This window comes from Rhodnius prolixus, unplaced genomic scaffold (assembly GCF_049639745.1).
Source record: "Rhodnius prolixus isolate KJV_2025 unplaced genomic scaffold, Rpr scaffold_2, whole genome shotgun sequence".
NCBI lineage: Eukaryota > Metazoa > Arthropoda > Insecta > Hemiptera > Reduviidae > Rhodnius > Rhodnius prolixus.
This window is the reverse complement of record NW_027411592.1, coordinates 27270816-27295228: the sequence shown is the minus strand read 5'-3', so window position 1 is coordinate 27295228 and position 24413 is coordinate 27270816. Positions and strand designations below refer to the sequence as shown.

Genomic DNA, 24413 nt, shown 5'->3' with positions numbered 1-24413 from the left:
AACTGGACTAACGTGAAATCAGCAAAATTCTTCAAAGAATTGTGAGGACCCCGAACTTAAATAAACTAATAATAAATAAATAAGGAATTTTGTTTTTACTGCTTAATGGCATTAAATAAATTGTAATTGCTCCAATATTCCTCACAACCATATGATGGAATTAACTCAATATGTGTAAACAAGAAATTTATTTATTAAAGCTCGTTAACAGATAGGTATTTTTCCACTTTTGTTTTTATAAAGTTTTCTAAAATGTCAGGATATTCGTGTATTTGCCCGATTCCAGTTCCCCCAATTTCAAGGTGTTTTAAAAGATATAAGACACATAGATCAAGAGAGGTAAGTTGGTAGCATATTTTACTGTTACATATTCACTATGTGTCTGACAGAAAATCTTTTTTTTTTTTTTTTTTTTTTTTTTTTTTTTTTTTTTTTTTTTTTTAAATTTATTTTGTTATTTACAATCTGTATAATACACTATACAATAAGTAAATAGGGAGATTGAAGTATAGAGGCGTGAAAGGCAGGAGGAAAGAAACTGCCCAGCGGCAGCACTTTCTACAGGATATTAATTTTAAGCCTTCAGACTGCGAGGAAGTCGCGGGGCCACTGGCGATTCAGTCGGCGAGGAGGATTGTTAGGAATGTTAGAGGAGGCGAGAGACTGTACTAGAGGATTGGAGCAAGTGGAGAGAGCACTATGGAATTTTTGATATTTAGTCTTGGCTAATTGGTGTACGAAAGGTATGTTGAGGTCGTTGTGTAGAGTGAGGTTTGTTACGTAGAAAGGAGCGTCAGCTATCTGTCGAAGTAGTTTTGATTGAAATGTCTGTACAGTCCGTATGTTTTTAGGTTTGGCTGAACCCCACAGCTCCAGACCGTAAGTCCACATTGGTTTGATGATAGTACTGTATATTAATCGTTTGAGTTCAATAGGTAATTTGGAGCGTCGTCCAAGAAGTCTGTAAAGTAGTTTCGCACGTTTTGTCATTGCTTGTCTTTTAAGTCTAGTGTGTGGGTTCCACGTGAGTCGCTTGTCTATGTAGAGCCCAAGGTAGCGCACCAGATCTGTATAAGGTAGAGGATTGCTGTTGAAGAGAACAGGTGGACAGGAGCCCCGCTGGAGAGTAAACGTGGCGTGCTGGCATTTCTGTGAGTTCATTTTAATCCGCCACTTCTTGGCCCAGAATTCTATTTTATGTAAGTGTGTCTGTAATTTGTATGAAGCTGATGTAGGATGTGTACTTGTGGCTAGTATGGCTGTATCGTCTGCATATGTACAGAGTAGTGTAGAGGGTTGTACAGGTATGTCTGATGTGTATACTGTGTAGAGAACGGGGCCAAGTATACTCCCCTGCGGCACTCCCGCCCTCACTGTGGAGAAAGAAGAGATTGCTGAGCCAGTACTAATTTGAAAGAACCTATCTGAAAGATAGGAGCGCAAAATGAGGTAGTATGTTGAGGGAAGATGCTTTTTTAGTTTGAACAGTAATCCAGGATGCCAAACACGGTCGAAAGCCTGGCTTACGTCTAAGAATGCCCCTGAGCAATACTGTTTTTCCTCCAGTGCTGAAGCAATAACATCAACAACCCGGTGGCATTGTTGAATAGTGCTATGATGACACCTGAAACCAAATTGGTGGTCTGGTATAACACCTAACTCCGACAATATGGGGTTAATACGCTTAAGTAACAGTTTTTCAAGAACTTTTCCTAGAGTCGGCAGTAGGCTGATAGGTCTGTATGATGAGGGTAGGTGAGCAGGTTTTCCAGGTTTCGGAATCATTCGCACCACTGAATACTTCCAGGATAGTGGAAAGTATGTAGTACGAAGGACAGAGTTGTAAATGTAGGTGAGGAAGATGATAGCTTTTTTAGGTAAGTGGCGGAGAATTTCAGAGGTGATGAGGTCATATCCTGGAGACTTTCTAGGTGGAAGATTCTTGATAGTGTATTTAACGTCAGAAGGAGTAAAGGCTTTTGGTGGTAGTGCGAGAGGAAGTGGAATGCCCAGTTCTGTTTGTATTTCATCCATGTGTATATCGTCCGTCATATCAGGATGAGGTGTAAAGACATTTGTCAAGTGATGAGCAAACAATGTAGCTTTGTCCTCGTCCGATTTCGCCCAAGTCCCGTCTTCCCGTTTGAGTGGAGAAGGAATATGTTTGTAGGAAAGTAGCCTGCGTGTAGCTGTCCAGAGAGATTTACGGTCTGTAGTCAGGTTTGTAATGAAGGCGTCATATTTTTCAATTTTTAGCTTTTGTAAATTTCTTTTCAGTTGTCTTGTGAGTCTAAAGTACATCCGTTTGTCGCTAGGATAACGTGTCCGTTGCCAGAGGGCTCGGGCTCTCCTTTTTTCTTTTATGAGTATTCGTGTTTCTATAGGTAAGTTATATTGTCTAGTATTCTTCCGATGTAAGTGAGTAGTCGATTCCCAGATGGAAGTCTGTATTGCGTTAGTCAGCGTGTAAACTGCTTCATCAATTTCGTCAGCAGTTTTTAAAGAGAGAGATAGATTAAGTTTAGTGTCAAGTAAAGTTTGGAAGTTATCCCAGTCAACAGGTCCCGTAATTAGAGAAGGGCGAGGCGGAAGTGTCTTAGGTGTTGCAGTTAGTACCAACAGCACAGGACTGTGGTCAGAGGAAAGATCAGTAAGAGTATAGATGTCTGTACATTGTGAAGATGTCTGAGAGGTAACGAAAATGTCTAGGATGTCAGGCAGTTTAGAGAGAGCTGTCGGCCAGTAAGTTGGTTGATCAGGGGATAGTACCTTGTAGTTAGAGGAAGAAAGAACATTGAGTAGGGTGCGTCCTCTAGGATTAGTTGTGCGACAACCCCACTGCGGATGTTTAGCGTTATAGTCCCCACCTGCCAAGAATTTTGGCCCCAGTTTGCCAAAGAAAGTACTAAACTCTTGTGATGATATTGCTTTGTTAGGCGGACAGTACACCGCTGCCACATTCAGAGAGAATGGCTGGCAATACAATGTAACTGCCACGGACTGGAGAGCATCAGTTTGCTCAGTGAGGAGCAAGCTGTGAATTAAAGAGGAGCGGATGAGAATGGCTGCGCCACCATGGGCAGTGTCGTCCGGGTGGTCTGCTCTGTAAGTAGTGTAGTCAGTTACATTGCAGTAAGATCGTCCGATAAAGTGTGTCTCCGTAATTAGGGCTACGTCAATTAGTTTGTCATGTAAGAAAATGTCTAGTTCGTCTTTGTGGGAATTCAGCCCGTTTGCGTTCCAAAGAAGTATTGCTAGTGATGAGGAATTTATTTTACAAGTCGAGGAATGAGATCAGTCACTAGGGTAGTGAGAAGGCTGATGAGAGGATTGATGAGTGATTTGAATTCAGAAATGAAAGAGGTCAGTACAGTAGTAACGTCAGTAGAAGCGGATGAAAGGTTAGTCGGAGACCCCGCGACTCCAGCGTAAGAAGGCCTTTGATAAGTTGGTGGCTGAGATGGATGCGGATGCGAAGTTGTAGATAATGGAGGAAAGTCTTTTGGAGTAGGTGGTGGAGCAGCTCCCTGATGCAAACGCGGCTGCGGACTGCGGCCGTTTTGGTCTCTTGACTTTCTTCGAAGTCGCTGAAGTTCCTTATGCACTGTGCAGCCCCTGTAGGTAGCATAATGCCTTTCTTGGCACAGCGCACATGTAGGTGGGATGTCCCTAGGTTGGGGGCAGTCTGAGGAAAAATGGTACTTAGCGCATTTTTTGCACGTAGGAGTATAATTGCAGTAAGATTTGCTGTGGCCATACTGCATGCATCTTTTACATTGAATTATTTCCTCAGTTTTGTAGGGTTCCTCAACCTTAATTCGTGTGTACAGGACTGAAGTGATCTTGAATATTTCCTGGTTGTTCTCTTGTGGTTCCAAGTCTACAAAAAACAGAGGAAGTGATGCTTTAGTAGCTGGATGTTTCACGTTGCTGACATTTCTCACTTTGTGCCCTAACCCTTCCAGATCTTCTTTGATGGCTTCTGTAGGAATAGTGTGGTGTAGATTTCTCAATACCACCCTAAACGCCTTATCTTGCTTTAGCTGATAAGTGTGGTACTGTGCTTTATTTTCTTGCAAGAACTTAATTGCTGCTCTGTACCCCTCAATGGTCTTCGTTGATAACATTACCTTGTCAAGTCTCGATTTACAATCGAAAGATGAGGGTCCAAGAAGTTGAGTTAGTGTAGTGCAGAATTGTAAATAGTCTTCCACGTTTAAGATATATATTGGAGGAGGCTTGGGTGATTTTTTCTCACTGGCCGATGCATTAGCGTTCGGGATTTCTCCGTCATCTTTTACACTTAAAGGTGCAAAAGGATTAGGTGTGCAGAAATTGATAGTATTACTGAAAGGGGTAGTGGAAATAGTGGAATTAACTGACTGTAGGGACTGGGTTCGAGTCAACTTTCTTTGCACAGCAGTGCTTTTGGTTTTAATTTTATTTTTCTTTTTCATAATTTCAGATTTATTAGTGCTTGATCTTTTCACTGTTTTATTTGTTTTATCCAAAACATCATTACTAGTTTTATTATTATTACTAGAGAAAATACCACTAGCACTGCACGAACCATGTGATTCAATGCCTGGTGAATCTGTATGTTCCATTTAAGCCATGCGACTACTATTGGAACTAAGTGTCCAATCACTACTACAAATTTTAAATTCAAATAACTTACCTAACCTACTAAAAATAAGTCTATTCAAATTAAACTATTTACAAAAATTGTCAATGTGTCATCGCACTCCAATGTCTAACAAAAAGAAACAATAACAATAAACAAAATAAGAAACAATTTAACATTAAATAGTCACTAGAAACACACAATAAATTAATAAGTTTGCAGAGCAAAAATTAAACACACTGAAACGTACAATGGCGAACCAGCTGACAGAAAATCAGAATTTAAAATGTGTAACTCAAAACGCTAGAATCTCACTCCTGCGATCAGTGGCGGACCGTGGTATTAAACAAGAAGGATGGCTCAAAGAAAGATAGTAAATGTTGAAGGAAAACGGCCTCATTATTTTGTTGCACCCTCCAGCAGGAGGTAGTAAATTAGAGACAGTGAATTTCTCCATGATTCACCTGTCCGGAATGTGCGGACCGGTGAATCCGGTGAATGTCCGGATCAAAATGCCAACGCATTCAGTCTCTCTATTCCATAGAATTGCGTAAGAACTTCTGCAATTCTTTGGTATTATGTTTGGAAAAATACTTCTTACCTATATTTCTAATCTTATTTTTAGGTTTAAGCATAATTATTTACAATAATTTGAGTTTCCAAGCAATATTTTGAATTTTTGCATCTTTTGTTCAACTACGCGAACCTTTTTTTTTGAAGAAATATTTATCTGTTGAAGTTTTAAGGGAGCTCTCATTGTTATTAAAAAACAAAGTCCCAAAAGTCACTTCCTTTCTCTTTGTCAGAATAGAGAAAAATAAAAAGATAAAAATCATCATAAAGACCTCTCTGAATATTTAAATAAGAAAAGATTGCGAAAAACAGTTTAAATGTTGGTGGTTCAGTTCACTCTACACTCATACAATTCAAACTGCCACTTTTAATCCAGTTGCATGCTGTTAATGGCAAAATAAAATGTTGGCATGGTTCTCAAGAAATAGCGCTGCGATTTAAAATTGGACGAAACTGATGGCAGATTTATTACGTTCCTTTAAAATTTCTGAACGAGGTTCTTCACTATCAAGTTAACATAGGGGAAACTCTCTCTTGTGTTGGACTTCTTCACAAAAGAATCATTCTCAAACACATTCCTGCCTTTGTGCAAGAGTTTTCCGAATGGAAAACTGTTCCCGCTCTTTAACATCTTAAACACAAATTATTCGTCCACTTCTACTCATTTCTTTAGCCTTGCGGAAAGAAATCGCTAGCCCTCATCCCTGAGGTATTATCATTCTAGGGCGAATTGAACATGACCTCAAAGCACCCTTTACTCGCCTTACGTCTTTGTTTTGCGCAACTGTTTGGAGAAGCTTATTTTTTTGAAAGGAGCTTCAGCATCTGAGATCAGTGGAGCCTGGAATTTTTTTTCAGTGCACTGCTAGTCCGCGGACAGTGTTCTTTCGAAACAGACAGCATTGTCTATCACCGGACAATAACTGTAAGAAGCTGCTAGGAAGAGAGAATCTTAGGGCCTTCTGTATTCGAACCCCAGATCTCCATGTTGAAATGCTGTACAAGCTAAACCTCTGAGTGACCCCTTCCCTTTTCTATCTGCATCTATTATTGGTACTAATGGTTATCTTTACTGGCGCCTGAAAGGCAGCATTCCAATGCTCAAGATGAGTTATAATAACATTCTTCGAACGATATCTTAAGTTACGAGGGTCGTTTGAAAAGTCCGTGCAAAAATAAAAACTACTTAATTTTTTGGGGTAAACCTTTTTTATTTTTCAACATAGTCTCCTTTTAGGCTTATACACTTCGTCCAACGCTGCTCTAGTTTGTTGATCCCTTCCGAATAATAGGATTTGTCCAAGTCTGAAAAATAGCCATTCGTTTCTGCAATCACCTCCTCGTTTGAATAAAATCTTTTTCCCGCCAGCCATTTCTTCATATTGGGGAAGAAATAGTAGTCCGAGGGAGCCAAGTCTGGAGAATAGGGGGGATGTGAAACGAGTTGGAACCCTATTTCCATTAATTTTGCGTCCACAACTGGTGTGAGCTGGTGCGTTGTCGTGATGGAAAAGGACTTTTTTGTGGGCCAATCGTGGGCGTTTTTCTTGCAGCTCGGTTTTCAAACGGTCCAATAACGATGAATAATATGCACCTGTAATAGTTTTACCCTTTTCCAGATAGTCGATGAGGATTATTCCTTGCGAATCCCAAAAGACAGTCGCCATAATCTTTCCGGCCGAAGGAACGGTCTTCGCCTTTTTTGGCGCAGATTCCCCCTTGGTAACCCATTGTTTAGCTTGTTCTTTGGTCTCAGGAGTGTAGTGATGTATCCATGTTTCATCCACAGTGACGAAACGACGCTTAAAGTCCTGCGGATTCTTCTGGAACAGCTGCAAACCGTCCTTGCAACACTTCACACGATTTCGTTTTTGGTCAAGCGTGAGCAATTGCGGCACCTATCTTGCGGATAGCTTTGTCATGTCCAAATGTTGATGCAAAATATTATGTACCCGTTCATTCGAGATGCCCACAGCACTAGCAATCTCACGCACCTTCACTCTTCTGTCATCCATCACCATATCATGGATTTTATCAATGATTTCTGAAGTAGTAACCTCAACAGGGCGTCCAGAACGTTCAGCGTCACTTGTGCCCATATGGCCACTCCGAAAATTTTGAAACCATTTATAAACTGTTCTAATCGAAGGTGCAGAGTCACCATAATGTTTATCAAGCTTCTCTTTAGTCTCCTGAGGTGTTTTGCCTTTCATAAAGTAGTGTTTAATCAACACACGAAATTCTTTTTCGTTCATTTTTTGAAAATCACTCGACTTCCTCGATTCAAACGAATGCCAAACACAAAGAAATAGACCGATCTGGCTGAAACTTGGTGTGTGTTCTTCCAAGAGATGCTACTAACTAAACTTAACCTCGATACGCGCCAGTGGTCCTATCTCTCTGACTTTGCACGGACTTTTCAAACGACCCTCGTACATACCCATAGTTTTGGCGAGAGTGAAAATGTTTTAAAAAGAGAACAAAGTTCTGATTTTCCTGGTTGCAAGTCCGACTCAATGGCGGAATGAAATTTTCTTCGGTGTTATTTTGTTTGCAATTTACATAACAAGTGCCTGGGAGCCAATACATTTAAATCCCAAACACAATAAACATTCATAAAAGAGAAAAAATAAAATTCAAAAGAAAAATTTTTTTTATAACCTTTATTTAGATTTTTACAACTGCACAGAAATCAATGCAATATGTAAAACAGATGGTCGATAATAGAGTGTGCTAATAGGCTAGGCTAGGATAGGCTAATAACCACTTACCAAAAATGTTTGTAATATTAAATAAATATCTTAATTGGTTAAATGCCCAAAAATTTTAAAGAACAATTTTAAATTAGATTAATTCAATAAATCCAATTCAGAAAAAAAATAATTCATCTACTCGTAAAATAGATCTAATAGAATATTTTTTAAAAAAATTAATTCAAATCTAAATAATAGAGTGTTTAAATTTGTTTTTGGAAAAACATGTGAAACCAGAAAGATATACTGATAAAATTTTGTGAGGTATCGCAAAGGTAACAGGGTTTTAAACTTTCTGGAAAGCAATGAAGTTATTTTGTTCAAAGCCAATAATGTCCTAATCGACCGCAATAAAATCCCAAGAATTAAAAATGTATCTTAGCAAATAGATCCACCTCGATGTTCGTTAATTTGATACTGCCGAGCTATAGAACAGAAATAGTAAGTACGCATCAAGACGCAAATCACGATTGAAGAATTTAAGGAAGCTGTAAAAAAGAAGAAAAATATAATTCTTCAGAAGACGGCATTTCAAAAGAAATTGTCAAAATTTGCCGATAAAATAGTATTAAATTCTGAACCTCCTCAATTTTATTCTAGATAAATATTGATTAGGACCTATTTCCAAACTAACATGATTCATAGAATGCGGATCCAGCTAAATATAGACCTATGGCATTTGTAAACAGTATACTGAAGATTTTTACTTATATTAGCCCAACGAGTGCTTTTGAGCGAGGACCAAACAAAATCTTTGCCAGAACACCTGGCAGGATTTACATCTAAGAGATGCTCTTGGAATATATCTTCACATTGTATTCAATTATAGAAAACAATATCAGAATAAATGGGCAGCATATATAAACAGTTTTCTTGGATCTAAAGCAGGTTTTCGATCTATATTCGAAAATTATTAGCTTTATATTTACCGACATTGAATCAAACAACCTAACTTATGGTCGCTTCGGGGTTGATCTAAGGAGATCCCCAGAGTCTAATATACAGGGTGACCAGAGTTATATGCTCCACCCACTTTTTTTTTTAACGGCAGGAAATTTCGAAAAAATAAAAAACACGTATTTAATCATTTTTAGTATAGTTTATTTTCAGTGATTGACCCATTTTTTTAAACCCCTGTATCTCGAGATACAGCATCCAACTTTTGTTTTTCAAATGGAACGTTATATTTTTTGTTGCATATTTTTGTAGTATTTGAGCTCCTAAAAACAACAAATTTTTTTTTGAAATCGGTTAGGTTTTTCAAAAGTTATGGTAATTTAAAATAAGAAAAACAAATTTCAGTTTACTGTCAAAATTACGTTATTTTTTTTAAAGAATCTGTTCAAACTGGGCACAACCAACGGATAGGCAAGCCAAAACTCTGGACTCCCACGCTTTGCTTGTAGCAGCACTTATGGTAGCGAAGTCAAGATCTAGGCAGGCTAGAGTAATTCGACGTTTCAGATCATCGACTGTAGCCACGGGATTAAGGATACTTTACACTTTATTTTTTTAGGTATCCCCACAAAATATAGTCCATTTGGGTCAAGTCCGGAGATCGAGGTGGCCATTGGATGGGACAATGAGTCCTTACGCACTTTTAATGGAAATTTCTGCCCAGCTAACCTCGAACCACTCTCGCAGGGCAACCATCTATTTGAAAATACATATCTACCCGACGTTGTAGATGAACATCTTCAAGCGGAACTGGCAAAATGTCTCTGAAAAAAAAGTTGGATACCTTTCACCAGTTAAGTTCTCTCTGTAGAAGTATGGGCCGATTAGTTGATTTCCTAAAACTCCACACCAAACGTTTGTAGAAAAAACAACCTGAACGTCGAATAATTCTAGCCTGCCTAGATCTTGACTTCTCCACCATAAGTGCTGCTACTAGCAGAGCGTGGGAGTCCAGAGTTTTGGCTTGCCTATCCGTTGGTTGTGCCCAGTTTGAACAGATTCTTTAAAAAAAAACGTAATTTTGACAGTAAACTGAAATTTGTTTTTCATATTTTAAATTACCATAACTTTTGATAAACCTAACCGATTTCAAAAAAAATTTTGTTTTGTTTAGGAGCTCAAATACTGTCAAGTCCTGTAACTTGGCTGTTTTTAATTGCCACTATCGCCGATAGATGGCATACGCGTACCCGCTGGCAGCAGTATTCTAGTTCGTATACATACGCACCGCCCGGAAGCGAGGACCGTGCGACTAGTGATCTTTTCTGCCTAGTAATTAAGCGTTTCCTGCTTAGCTTTCTGAAAAAACAGTTTTTTTGTTCTCTATCTCTTCTCTAATTTCCTGTTTCCTTTTCCTTCTACTCTCTACTATATAACTTCACTTCTTAATCTGAATTGCTACAAGTTACATTGCTAATTTTGTGTGTTCTGATTGGTTTTGTTCTCCGCTAATTTGTGCAGTAACCGCTTTACGTTTGCACCTTGGGCTATTTTTCTACAATTACTTTCCTCACACGTACCCAAACCGCACTTCCGCTTCCGGGACACGTCCGCTTCCGCTTCCTTTCTGTTAGTGGTTTTCTCGTCTGTCCCTTTTCGCTTACTCCTATATACTATCTGTCATCAATCCCGCCTCACAAGAACGCTTATTGGGCCTATCCAGCTCGACCAAGGTGCGCTTGTTCCCGCCAACCGCTACCCGAGAAGGTAAGATTTGTTTGATTGTATTTCTCTTCCTTTCTGTTTCCTCTGCTCTTCCAGAAACTGCTATCTTCTTTCATATCTTAGTTTATATTAGGTGATATATTTATTCGCTTATTCTCGCGCTCTTGTTTACGCGCTTTTGCGTAGCGTGTGCAATCTGCCTATTCCTGTTGGTGTGCCGCCTTGTCGGCGCGTACAAATACTATAAAAATATGCAAAAAGAAATATAACGTTTTATTTGAAAAAACAAAGTTGGATACTGTATCTCGAGATACAGTGGTTTAAAAAAATGGGTCAGTTACTGAAAATAAACTAGACTAAAAATGATTAAATACTTGTTTTTATTTTTTCAAAATTTCCCGCCGTTTAAAAAAAAAGTGGGTGGAGCATATAACTCTGGTCACCCTGTATTCCGCATTGTTAATTGGTGATCTTGTGAGCTAATTCAGACATTTCAAATCATGCGCATTCTATGAACAGCAGTGTCGGTGAAATTTGAATGGCGTAAACGACGGCCTGATATTATTAGTCGACATCTCGATAGATATTAAATTTAGTAAAACAGTTTCACAGAAATCTGTACTAAAGAAATATCCGCCATTTTTGTGTAAATAAACAAACAGTAGAAATGAAAACAAACTTTGATTATCTTAGTATTACTTTTTCGAATTTAGATAAACAGAGGAAAATAAAGTGCCTAGAGTTGTTCCATAACAGAACGAATAAAAAAACCGAATTTAGAGCGGGTCAAACGGATACCAACGATAATCTTAAATTTTAATTTATTTTTTAATCGACTTAACTCTAGAATTATTAACTGGCTTACAAAACTGTTAAGGATGAAAACCACATTATCCAAAAATTTGTTACAATATGCTCCTTTTATTTGATTGACTTCAACCGAATATAAAGGCCAATTGGATTGACCAGGGAAAGAAATTTTATATTCTTCCAATAAATAGATATATTTAACTCTCAGAATTCAGCAACATAAAAATGAAATTGTTAAAGCACGTTGAAAGAGATAGGGCATCCTCCTGTAACGAACATTTTTCCAAATTCTTATCTTTTTCAGATCATTTTAAACTTCTGTACTTATTGCCAGCTAAGACAGGGTAGAGCTCCAAATTTATAAAAACTTATATTAGTCCAATTAAAAGGCTTTAGTATGGTAAAAGATTGCTAAGAGGGATAGGCAATCTCTCATTAATATTTTGTGGGAAAATCCGGAATTTTAGGAGAATGTCTCAACATACTTCAAATCGCTCCATAACGCTGTAAACTTGTAAATCATAAACATTTTTTAAAATCCGAGGCTATAAACATAGCTAATAATTTTTCTAGAATATTTTATTGTACCATTCCAACTAATAATCCTTACATTTCTTTTAACTACTATGACAATAGAGTTTTCGCATTTTCTTTATTTTCACAAAAAAATAAGAAAAAATAAATTAGCTTTCGATAACCTGCTGAATTATGAGATTTTTTTATTTATCCTCTGATTAAAACTGTCCGGTATTGTTAAATTGCTGTGGTAGTGTTTGTATGTAAAACGGAATAAGTTCCTTATTTTCATTTATTAAAACTGTCCGGTAGGACAGTTGTATAAGGGTTGATCGTCAAAAACTGCACGAAAAAGCGTAACGTTGAAAAACACCCAACTTTGACAATTTTTTTCTATTTTTCTACAAAAGATAAAATTCCCAAATTTTCTTTAAAATATAGGGCAAACCCTCCTTTATAACTCTAATTTTGTTGCAACAACCCAGATCTAATAGGCTTCGAGAAAAAAGTTGCCGAAAATGAGCAAAAACCGCTTTTTCAAAAAATGTTCTTGTTCTTGTTCTTGTTCTTGTTCTTGTTCTTGTTCTTGTTCTTGTTCTTGTTGTTGTTACCTTTTTTGTAAACAACGTAGCGCCTAAACGCGTGAACCGATTTTCATGAATGAGGTGTCATTCGATTCGGAATTTTATGTAGATGTGCCTTTTGGGGGTCTCGATCCTGTAAATTGAATGGGAGAGGAGTTAGCCCCCTTTATGTAAGGCCTCTTCCAAAATTATTATTACTAATTACTCTGTAAATCTTGGCCCGATTTTGATAAAATTTGGTAGGATGATAGGGTTAGGGCTCCCCTACGTAACATTAAAGCGGCGATCAGCTCTTACACTTGTTAAGGGGAAGTATAGCAATCGTTGCAAATTATCGACACGTGAACCGATTTTCATGAATGAAGGGTCATTCGAATCGAAATTTTGTACAGATTTGCACTTTAAAAGTCTCGACGCCGTGCCTCATAAGGAGGGGAGTTTGCCCCACCCAAATAAGACCCTTTCTAAAACTATTATTACCAATATTTCTATAACGCTTAGTCTGATTTTGATAAAATTCAGCCCGAATATGTGGTTAAAGCTCCTCTACGTGGCTGTGAAGTGCCATCTTGCTCTTACACCTACTAAGAGGAAGTACTGAAATCGTTAAAATTACCAATGAGTGAACCGATTTACATCAATGAATTGTCGTTCGATTCAAAATCTTTGCCTTTTAGGGAGAAGTACTGAAATCGCAGTTTAATTTTGCTATTTACGTACAAATACCTTCCTATGTTATTCTAAACGCTTTTTCAAAAAATTGTTATTGGGGATTAGTTGGGGGACCGCAACTATAATCATTCTTTAAAAAGATTTCTCTCGCGGTTGTTACGGTTCCGACTTAACACCTTATCAGGTTATAATGATAGAATTGCTCATTCCAAATTTTAAAAAAATCTGTAAAGCAGATATGTAACTTTGCAAAATAGACAAAAAGAAAATCTTTCCAAAAGGTACAAAAATCTCTTTAACAAAAACTTACAGTTTAAAATGTTAAGTATAAGGGTTGATTAAACGCCAAAAGGTACACAAATCAGCAAGTACCCATCAGTTCATTAATACTTCATTAATATTTAAGTAATTTTGCTGCTTTAATTTTCATTAATATTTTTTAGAATTTATTAGATGTCACAGACCCTTATGCTGGCCACTTCATTTATAATATTTTTTTGTTATATTTATGATAAATCATATATATGTACATGCATGTTAAAGTAGAAAAAGACAAAGTTAGAGTAGGCTACTGTCTTGAATTCGTCTTACCGAAATATTCGAGAGCACAAATAACACACAGTTATAACAAGTAGATTATTCAACAACAATTATTGATTTCTCAATTGTAATTTAACTTAGTCCCCTAATTTTACTTATAGTAAAATAGTGGAATAATTAGCTGTCCTAAAATTATGCATATCTCATTTATTTTATATTACATATATACAACATTGTGGGAAGAACACCTAGATGGAGAATGTAATTGAAGAAAACTATATTATTTGCGATAAAGCCAGATAATTATTTCCTATTATTATAAACGTTTGACTACTACATAAAATAACAATTACTTTAATCGAAGAATGAACTTAAACCGGCGATTTTTATTTAAAAATAAAAATAAACAAAATCATTAATGTTTGTTGGTGTAAGTTTTTTTTAAAAAAGGTTTTGAACTTTTTAGCCTTATACTTTTTTTCTTTTTAACCTGTAATTAATAGTTTGATTATTATAGATAACTAGATATTACAGTCAATCTACAGTGCTACTTGAACAAATATTTTGTAGACTAAAATGGCCAGCATAAGGGTCTGTGACATCTAATAAATTCTAAAAAATATTAATGAAAATTAAAGCAGCAAAATTACTTAAATATTAATGAAGTATTAATGAACTGATGGGTACTTGCTGATTTGTGTACCTTTTGGCGTTTAATCAACCCTTATACTTAACATTTTAAACTGTAAGTTTTTGTTAAAGATTTGTATCTGTTAATAACGTATGATTTATAACAGACGAACACTTGCAAAACAGAATTTCTTTAATCCATATACTTCTGTTAAGTTACTTAACATACATTTGTTCAATCCTGAGGAGGAATGTGGACGGTTTAGGAATAGAGATCATTTTACTTTGATATAAATAATCGATAAATCTTTAAACTTTTTGGCAGAGCAAACTTATCGTTCGAGAAAACAACTATTATGCAAAAGTAGTGTCTACATTTGAGGTAGGTAAAGTAACGGATTGTTAAAAAACAATCATCACGTAAAATGTATGAATATAAGTACAATTTATTTCATTTCAGACATTAGACTATGAAAAGACTCAAGATGAAATTACGAATAATGAGGAAATAAAACATGGACTGCGCCTAAATTTTGTATTGGCTCTTCAGAGGAATGTTGTGACTTTAATCGTTGCTTTTTCGATATCATTATGTGTAATGATCATACTTCAAGTAGAGCATCATTACTTAGATTTCAAATTTGATTATCTAGCAGATTGTATCCTTCAATATTGGTTGGTAGGATTATTTTAATTGCCATATTTAAAGAAAAGAAGAAGTGTACATCTGCAAGGTACATATGAAGTAACAGCGTGCTATTTTTCTTATTTCTTGGAGCGAATGTCTCGAATTGCAATTAGTGTAGAAATTATAAAGAACATTTTCAATCACACATATACATTACAATTCATGCAAACACATTCAACCAGCTTCATTAAGGATGCTAACCAAACTTGATATAAAATATCAAACTGCCAGGGCTGTCCGAGTAACCAAAAAAAAAAGACATGTTCAGTGGCGACAGATTTCTTCTTGGAGCACTGCGGCTCTTTAAATCGTTGAACAAAGCACCCTCAATCTTCGTAAAATAAGATATAAAAGTTGAAAGTCTTTGAAACCGTAACCTAAAAGTTAGTTTTGGATTGTGAATGCCTGCTGAGATTTCAGGCGCAGCGCGTATGTTTCTAGGCCACAGAGGATCTAGTCCCACATTCTTGGATCAAGTTTAATTTCCCACATTCTTGTTCTTGATCTTGAGTCCTAGAGAGAAGGGAAAACAGCTGGTTTTCAGATTTGAAAGGGGGTTTACTTCCAGATGATTTTCCTTCGCTAAGAACATGAAATGCATCATTCAGGTATCCTCGATATCCTTGAATTGGAACATCATCCGCGAAAACGTTTTCTTATTTACACCTGTAGTACAATTCAAAGTCATTTTCCTGTAAATTACCTTATCATACAATTTTAGTTTTTTTTTTAGGCGAGTTATACCAGTTAATCGTTTCTGTATAAGGGTGTATATTAAATTACTGCAATGGATATCATAACCCTTTCTTAATTTCCTTACATATTATTTTTTTAATTTCAATACTCTAGACCTTGAAGATTATTATGCAAAACCAAGGATACAGAGTTTTTTTCCTTTTTACGTCGGTTGGATTCTCTTTACATTGATACCAGGAATGCTTTCAGGTTTACTTACTATTATGGTAATAGAGGTAAGGTTTTTAATATTAAACATCTTATTGCTTTTAAATATGGGAGTACAATAAATTCATTTTTCAGCCCGTTTCAGTTGGTAGAGGCATGCCAAGTATAATTGGATTTTTAAACGGCATTCAATTTCAGAGGATGTTAAGCTTTAAGCTTTTAATTGCAAAAGTTATCAGCACAATTCTTATGCTTATGGCCACTCTTCCGGCAGGTATAGTAAGTATCATCAATTAATGTCTAATCAATTTCGTGTACCTCTTACAATTGTTCCCTTAATTTAATTATTTATGTGTTAAGAACTGTAATTGATATATAAAATAATTATAAACCATTTAGTGATGACTTCACAAATATATTAATGTAATTTCATCTTGACCTAATATTTTATAAAGTTTTCAAGGTGTAAAATTTACAAATAATGTAAAAAAACCTAAGTCTTAAGTTGTGAACACTAAAACTTGAAAAATTCTTAAATTTCCTTTGTATGATCTTTCTTGTATGGCCTTTCTTTGTATGGTCAAAATAAAAGAAAAAACCATACAGAACAAATGTTATGCTTGTTGAATATATTGTGTTGATGGGAGTGTCTAAAAATGGTATGTGTTGAGCTAAAAGTGGTTCCTAGAATCATACATGAGTAGTAATGGGTGTGAAAGTTCCAAAAGTTGGTTAAAACAGATTCTTGGCAATTTCTTGTTTTTTTAAAAACTTAAATTCGAGTATATGTTTCTTAGCTCCATACTGAAATTATTGGCAATTGGATACATTATTCTGTAAATCATCCAAGTAACCTAAGTTTTATCCTATATTATTCTATGCTAAAATTTAAACGGCGTTAAATTTGGAACCATGTGAATTTACTAGATCTAGATGATGGAACAATGAAGTTTTTTGTTTTGCTGTAGCAAAAGGCGTTGTGAAGGCTTTTTTTTTGCGAACGATTTACAATCTAAACTTTCATTAAACAACAAGCAACTTCGCTACACTGTGATACTCCAACCTGTTTTGACATTTGGAATGGAACTTTAGGGCTCAGCCAAAGCATCTAGTTTCTACTAAATCCAATCCTCCCAATAAATAAAAAAAACAAAAAAAACACATTCCGTTGAACCGCAAATGCCCCTTACTTTGTCTCTAACTCTACCTTGCACCGGGCTCCTTGTTTCCTATGTTTCTGAAGCTGCAAGAGCCCACTATGTTAAATTCCACACTTCAATTTTCTAACATATTAACCCTCTAGTTTTCCAACTTAGTACATTGCTAGGAAATCCTCCAAGACGATTAAAGCGCCGGTGGTCACGTGGTCCGAATGACGTAAGTGCTAGTGCGCGATAGTAAAATGTTATTTCTTTGGGAGTTTCACCAATGGGTGAATTCTGCCCTCATGCCTCATTTATTTATACTTTGTATCACGCTGTATCAACTCTACTTGTTGCAGAAATGTACGCTGTTGTGAAAATAAATAATGTCAAATAAAAAAAAAATATTGGGAAGTCGGACCTAACTATTCGCGGACATTACTTTAAATTAACTTAATCACTGAAGTCTCGGAGTAGAGTCATTAAGTTGAGAGTAGTAAGCCCAGAGAGCATTGCCAGTTTGTGTGCTAATGTTGCCTTATGTTGTTTGAACATTTAGGCTAATTTTTGCGATCGATTGTTCATGAAGGACATGTATAATTTTGGGGTTCTAAGTATAATAGTGGAGATGGCAGCCAGGAAAATATTTGTTTATAGTTCGAATGTTTGTAACACTGGGTTTGTGACACAATATATATGTATATAATTAAGTGAATGTTTGAAACATTTTATCAACCCATTAATTTTCTTTGTTATGAAGGAAGGCCCTATAATGTATATGGGCGTTATTTTGGGTGTAAGAGTGCCGATGATCCGCATCCCATTTAAAAATGTCAGGTGCTTCAAATTACTACAAAACGATCGTGAAAAGAGAGATATGGCTTCTGTGGGCATAGCAGCAGGAGTGTGCGCAGCGTTTATAGCTCCTGTTGGTTCGTAAGAGTTTTCTACTAAATAATAACTTATAGGCAAGTGTTCTTTCTGAAGTTGTAAGGTAATGAAGGATCACAAAGATTTCGCCATGAAATGAGCGAGCGCAGTTTTCAAAGATTCACCCTTCTTTACCATATAACTGCTTGTAAAGAATTTCTATTATTCTATATATCAGTAAGCCAGCAACCTCTCCAAACAAATTATATCCACAATCAGCCCAATAGCCTACCCAAAATATGTTCCGAAAAAAAGACAGTTTTAGATTTTAAGAATTATATTTCAGCTCAGTTTATATCCGTTAAATGAGTTTGAATACGAGTAAACAAGGGCCATATGTTCACGAACTGTTCTACGACCGTGTGTGCATACTAACGCAGTTGTCTTCCTGACGGGAAAAACTAATAGTTTGCAGCTCTTGCAGAAAGATGATGTAATTTTAAAAACAAATTATAGTTATTTTCTAGTCACTTTATTTGTTTTACTGGTATTTAAATTTTATTAAATGTAACAATTTATGTCAGATAGGAATTAAAACTTTCCGTACGGCCAGTTGTATGTGGGGTTAAAAATTGCATTAAAAAACTAATGTTGAAAAACACCCAACTTTTTTATATCATTATTTTTAGACGGAGATAGTGGTTTTAGTAACAAAGAAAACTGTTGTTTTTATCGGAATATCATGTGTAAGGAGGAAGCAGTGAAAATTTAAAAAATAAAAAATCAATCTTTCTTTAAAGTACCTTGATGAACTGTTTCCAAAATAGTTTCCTGTTGTATTATTTCCCCAAGGAAGAAGTTTTATAGTGTAACATTCGGAGAGTCATCCAGGGTTAGCCATGGAATATTTACTTTCTTTTACTAGAGGAACAATTGTCTTTCGGATATTGCCTTTTCAGATAAATATGACCCATCGCTTTAGTTTAAAATGAAAATTGATTTTAAGGAATGATTTTGTGGCCACACGACGCAATTTTAAATTTTATTGTAGTAAAACTATTTTCTAAACAAATAATATTAGGTACGAATTCGAAGTTGTAAGAAAAACAACATGACAATTAGTTTAACAGATAGAGTTTCAATCAGTTTACACATGTAGTATTGAATCGAGATATTTGTCGTAAAGTTAACTATTAGAATAGAGTTAAAAAATGTATAATTTTTTTTTTGTTGGATCGAATCTAAATAAATCATAAAAAAGATTAATAAAAAAAAAATTAAACGAATAATAAAATATTATTATTTATTTGTTATAAATAAATTTAATCATACAAAAATTATTTCCTCTTTGTAATTAAATTTAAACATTTACAATATTTCCTTCGCTTGATTTGATTGATTACATTAATAATAACACACACAATGCGAAATTGGGAGATTTGACTTCCGTTGATGTTATAAAATTACTAAAAAAGTGTCTGATGCGAACACTTTCTTACTACGGTTCTCAATTGTTTACTTAAACACACCAGAAAATGTCTAAAACGAATTTTCTCAGCAAAATCATTCAAATAAAATTTGGGATAAATACGGATATTATGGGAAATGTAGAAGACATTTCTGAAAAATCCATTAAGTAATAATGTGGTACTTTCATGAATGTTTGGAATTTTTAAAATCTCGACATTTAATTAAGACATTTACCCTTCTTTTATAATGTAAAACAAGCACTGTCGCACATTATACTGAAATTGTACTTTAGGGGGAAGAAAGATAGATAGATAGATAAATTGCTTTATTTTTAAAAACACTACAATAATTGCAGTACATAAATTAAGCATTTTTTTGACATATACAAATTACATCTCTGGCATTAATTAACAAATAAATTGATGAATTGAGAAAAAATAAATTTAAAAATAAATAAATGCACTTCTGTTATTAGTAAAAAACAAAATCGACTTTTAAAGAACAAACTTAAATTTCTAAAGAACAAAATCGACATTTAAAGAACAAACTTAAATTTCTAAAGAACAAAATCGACTTTTAAAGAACAAACTTAAATTTCTAAAGAACAAAATCGACATTTAAAGAACAAACTTAAATTTCTAAAGAACAAAATCGACTTTTAAAGAACAAACTTAAATTTCTAAAGAACAAAAAACCAATGAAAATAGACACAATTTTTGCCAATCTTTTACATTTAAAATTTGAATAAATTCTTCTTGAGTTAGACTAGTTTAGGGGGAAGAATGGTCATTTATTTCCCAAGAGTCTCTTTGATCGAAATGTCCTCAAAAAAATTCATCAAAAAATTGAGGGTCGTGTAACGAAAATGAAATAGGTAAAGAAAATCTCAAAGATGCAAAAATCCATTTTATAAAATGGCACTTACAGTGGTGGAAATTTGTTTTTAAACCCAAAATTCTAGGTACTCATTTAATGTGTAGAACCCGAAACCTTAGATTAGATTCAATTGGTTATTTAGAGGAAAGCTCTCTCTCCCAGGTTAGCCGTTAATCAATTTATCCTGAGATAATGTTTTAAAAAAAAGTTGAGTCCATGAGTGTAATGTGCATATCCAATTAAAATTAAATCTTTGGAGCCATTTTTAAGAATATCTTAATAAAGTTAAAAATCCGTGGAGGTTAAGGGATTTGGATTGCCAGATTGCATTCAGATCCCTCGGTAAGGTCTAGTCTTAGTAAACTTCACTTTCCTGCGGTTTTTAGTTTTTTAGATATTTTGCACACTCAGACAGAAACACAAATCAATTTCTAAAAACTTCTTTTTTGGACTCAGGGAACCTAAAGACGAATGTTTCCGATGACTTCTTGAAATCGAAATTTTATAAGTTCGAAATACTGTCTTGTCCAGTAAGAGATGCCAGACGTCTACTGCTCCGTGTACGAGTTCAACAAGAACCAAGTGACCGGAGATGAATATTTGAAAATGTTAAGAAAATTATTATTGTTATGTTGGCCGTTGTTGGGAGTCTTTTATTGTTTTATGCAATTTTCTGTGTGTGTGTTCTTGTGCTTATCTTTTGATACACGTGTTCTGTGTAAAAACTGTTCTTATTAAAACCCATTAAATAAATAACAGAAAATACATTTCAACTGCTATTTAAGAACATTTCAGGTGGGTGACAAATTCAATGTACCCATTCAGCATTCTCGGTATCTAAAGCTTACTAAGAGGGAGTAAAAGTAGATTTTTAATTTAAAATTTAAAATTATGCTTGAAATTAAGTTGAAGCTATTATTGTAAATTTATTATCATAAAAAACTCTGTTATTGCAGGTGGAGTTGCTATGGCGTTAGAAGAAGGCATATCTTACTGTTCTACCTCATTAACAGCAAGAATCTTTTTTGGTTCTGTAATGACTTCTATGACTAGTGCTTTCTTAATTTCGTTATTGATAAACCACTGCGTTGGTAATTGTTTTTCCTACTAATTTAACCCTCAACGCGACACGTTAAAATGTCGTAAAACGTTAAACAATGGGCCCAAATACCAATCCTGTAAATTAAATAGTTCATGCGATTAACAAGCAATTTTCACATTCTTTAACCTCTACATCATATAAAACAGTTGATATCGGAGCATATTTGATTTTTTTTTTTTTAAATAATTATTTGAATAGTAATTCGAATTATGTTTGAACATCTTAAATTATACAAATACATTGTCAAAATCAATAAGCTTCACTTCAATACGAAACAATCAATACGAAAACATGAACGGAATACTTTAGACTACTTAATAGCAAACCGCACGACGGGATATATGTATGGTTACTTCCTTCAGTTTTCCTTGACCAAATGGTTCAAGACATCTCATCCATTTGAAAGCACCCTGTCCTTGTGGCCACTCCGATTAGTAATTAAAACGAAATAAGTGGTTTCTGCTAACCCTATAAACCCTAAAACTATTCTGCTTGACAAAGCAAGGTTCCAGAAGGTGACACGCGTGTCTGGTAGACCTGAAGAGTTTGAGGAAAAGGCATCTAACCTTAAAGAAGAGTCATGCTTGCAATGTTTCATTCTCGTATTGCACTATTAGATCATCCTTTACATTAAGTCCTTTTTCGGATTGATACCTGCGGTGCAGCCAATAATTCAGTTATAAAATCCACTCGTGTCTGAGAGACCCACGGGGCGCTTTGAGGATTAAAGATTTGTCTCCTTTACCACCTAACACTAATTATTGCTTTAGTTAATAGAAGCTATTTAATAATAATAATAAACCTTTATATGTTATACAAAATATACATACATAAATCATAGATTATAACCTTAACAAAAACTTACAGTTTAAAATGTTAAGTATAAGGGTTGATTAAACGCCAAAAGGTACACAAATCAGCGAGTACCCAACATTTCATTAATACTTCATTAATATTTAAGTAATTCTACTGCATTAATTTTCATTAATAAGTTATTTTTTAGAATTTATTAGATATCACAGACCCTTATAAGCAATTCTATCATTATAACCTGATAAGGTGTTAACTACCACTGGAGAGATCTTTTTAAAGAATGATTGTAGTTGCGGCTCCCAAACCATCCTCAATAACAATTTTTTTGAGAAAGCGTTTTGAATAACATAGGAAGGTATTTGTACGTAAATAGCAAAATTAAACTGCGATTTCAGTACTTCCTTTTAAGAGGAGTAAGAAAAATAAACTAGGATGGCAGTACTTCTCCCTAAAAGGCAAAGAGGCAAAGATTTTTTAATCGTACAATTCATTGATTTAAATCGGTTCACTCATTGATAATTTAAACGATTGCAGTACTTCCTCTTAGTAGGAGCAAGAGAATCAGCAACGTAGAGGAGCTATAACCACTTATTCGAGCTGAATTTTATCAAAATCGGACTAAGCGTTATAGAAATATTGGTAATAATAGTTTTAGAAAGGGCCTTATTTGGGTGGGGCAAACTCCCCTCCTTATGAGGCACGGTGCCGAGACATTTAATGTGCAAATCTGTATAAAATTTCGATTCGAATGACACTTCATTCATAAAAATCGGTTCACGTGTCGATAATTTGAAACGATTGCTATACTTCCCTTTAACAAGTGTAAGAGCTGATCGCCGCATTAATGTTACGTAGGGGAGCCCTAACCCTATCATCCTACCAAATTTTATCAAAATCGGGCCAAGATTTACAGAGTAATTAGTAATAATAATTTTGGAGGGGGCTTTACATAAAGGGGGCTAACTCCTCACCCATTCGATGTACAGCGTCGGGACCCCCAAAAGGCACATCTACATAAAATACTGAATCGAATGACACCTCATTCATGAAAATCGGTTCACGCGTTTAGGCGCTACGTTGTTTACAAAAAAGGTAACAACAAGAACAACAACAACAACAACAACAACAACAACAACAACAACAACAACAAGAACAAGAACAAGAACATTTTTTGAAAAAGCCGTTTTTGCTCATTTTCGGCAATTTTTTTCTCGAAACCTATTAGATCTGGGTGGTTACAAAACAAATACAGTGATAAAGGAGGGTTTGCCCTATAATTTAAAGAAAATTTGGGAATTTTATCTTTTATAGAAAAAGAGAAAAAAATTGTCAAAGTTGGGTGTTTTTGAACTGATGGTCAACCCTTGTACAACTTTCCTACCGGACAGTTTTAATATAAGGAAATATTGCATGGCTAATAGCCGTCTGCAGGAGTTGGTACATTCATTAGAAGAAAATAATAATTAATAATAATAATAATAGTAATAATAAAAGAAAAATGATGTCATGTAACAGTGAAAGAAACATTAAATAATATTTTCACCAAATTTTATAATGTAAAGTAAAAAATAGAAGGAGCAATATAGGTAATAATACAGACATAAAAATAATTAAAAGAAGAAACAAGCAAATTCTGACAATGAAATGCAAAGTTATGATTGTGTTGATTTCATAATTACATTAATATAAAACAAAAATTGAAGAATAAACTGACCACTTCTAACCAGAATAACTATGGATTTAAAAGTTTTGAATGGAAGAATCGTCTCCCTTAAGAATTTTAATTCTAAGGCTCCATGCTTTTCTGGAAAATTTTACAAGTGGGTGATAGTCTAGAGAGGATAGCAACTGAACAATCTGGGGTCCGGAAATATTAGAGCGTCCCATATATTTAATGCGAAGCTCACTTAATCTCGGACACTCTGCCAAAAAATGGAACAGATCCTCCCTCACTCCAAACGTACATAATGTACAAAGTCTCTTATCCTCCTCGCTGTCTAACCACGGCACACTACCCACATTTACTAACTCGCCTCTCAATCGGAAGAACCATCTCAAATCAATCAACTTACTTTTGTTATCCAGATTCTTACCAAAATAGGCCCCAAATTCCACTTTAATAGTAGTCAGTTCCCTGTAGAGGAGGAAACGTTCCGTATTTTTAGCTCTTCTAACATATTCGTCCCTAGAGGTTGAGAGGATTTTTGCTCTTAACAACGATAGTT

General features: G+C 35.0%; 1 protein-coding gene across 20 annotated transcripts in view; it reads left to right on the top strand.

The window, feature by feature from the left end:
• LOC141449341 (chloride channel protein A-like) overlaps positions 1–24413 on the top strand; it is a 134267-nt gene that overhangs the window by 56577 nt on the left and 53277 nt on the right. For 19 of the 20 annotated variants that reach the window (XM_074118658.1, XM_074118669.1, XM_074118668.1 and 16 more), the window contains 6 exons: positions 14650–14706; positions 14785–14983; positions 15862–15983; positions 16051–16194; positions 17818–17989; positions 21230–21364. In XM_074118658.1, coding sequence (XP_073974759.1) covers positions 14650–14706; positions 14785–14983; positions 15862–15983; positions 16051–16194; positions 17818–17989; positions 21230–21364 — 829 coding nt within the window. The remainder of the gene's footprint in view (positions 1–14649; positions 14707–14784; positions 14984–15861; positions 15984–16050; positions 16195–17817; positions 17990–21229; positions 21365–24413) is intronic. The other variant, XM_074118662.1, reaches the window with a different exon arrangement.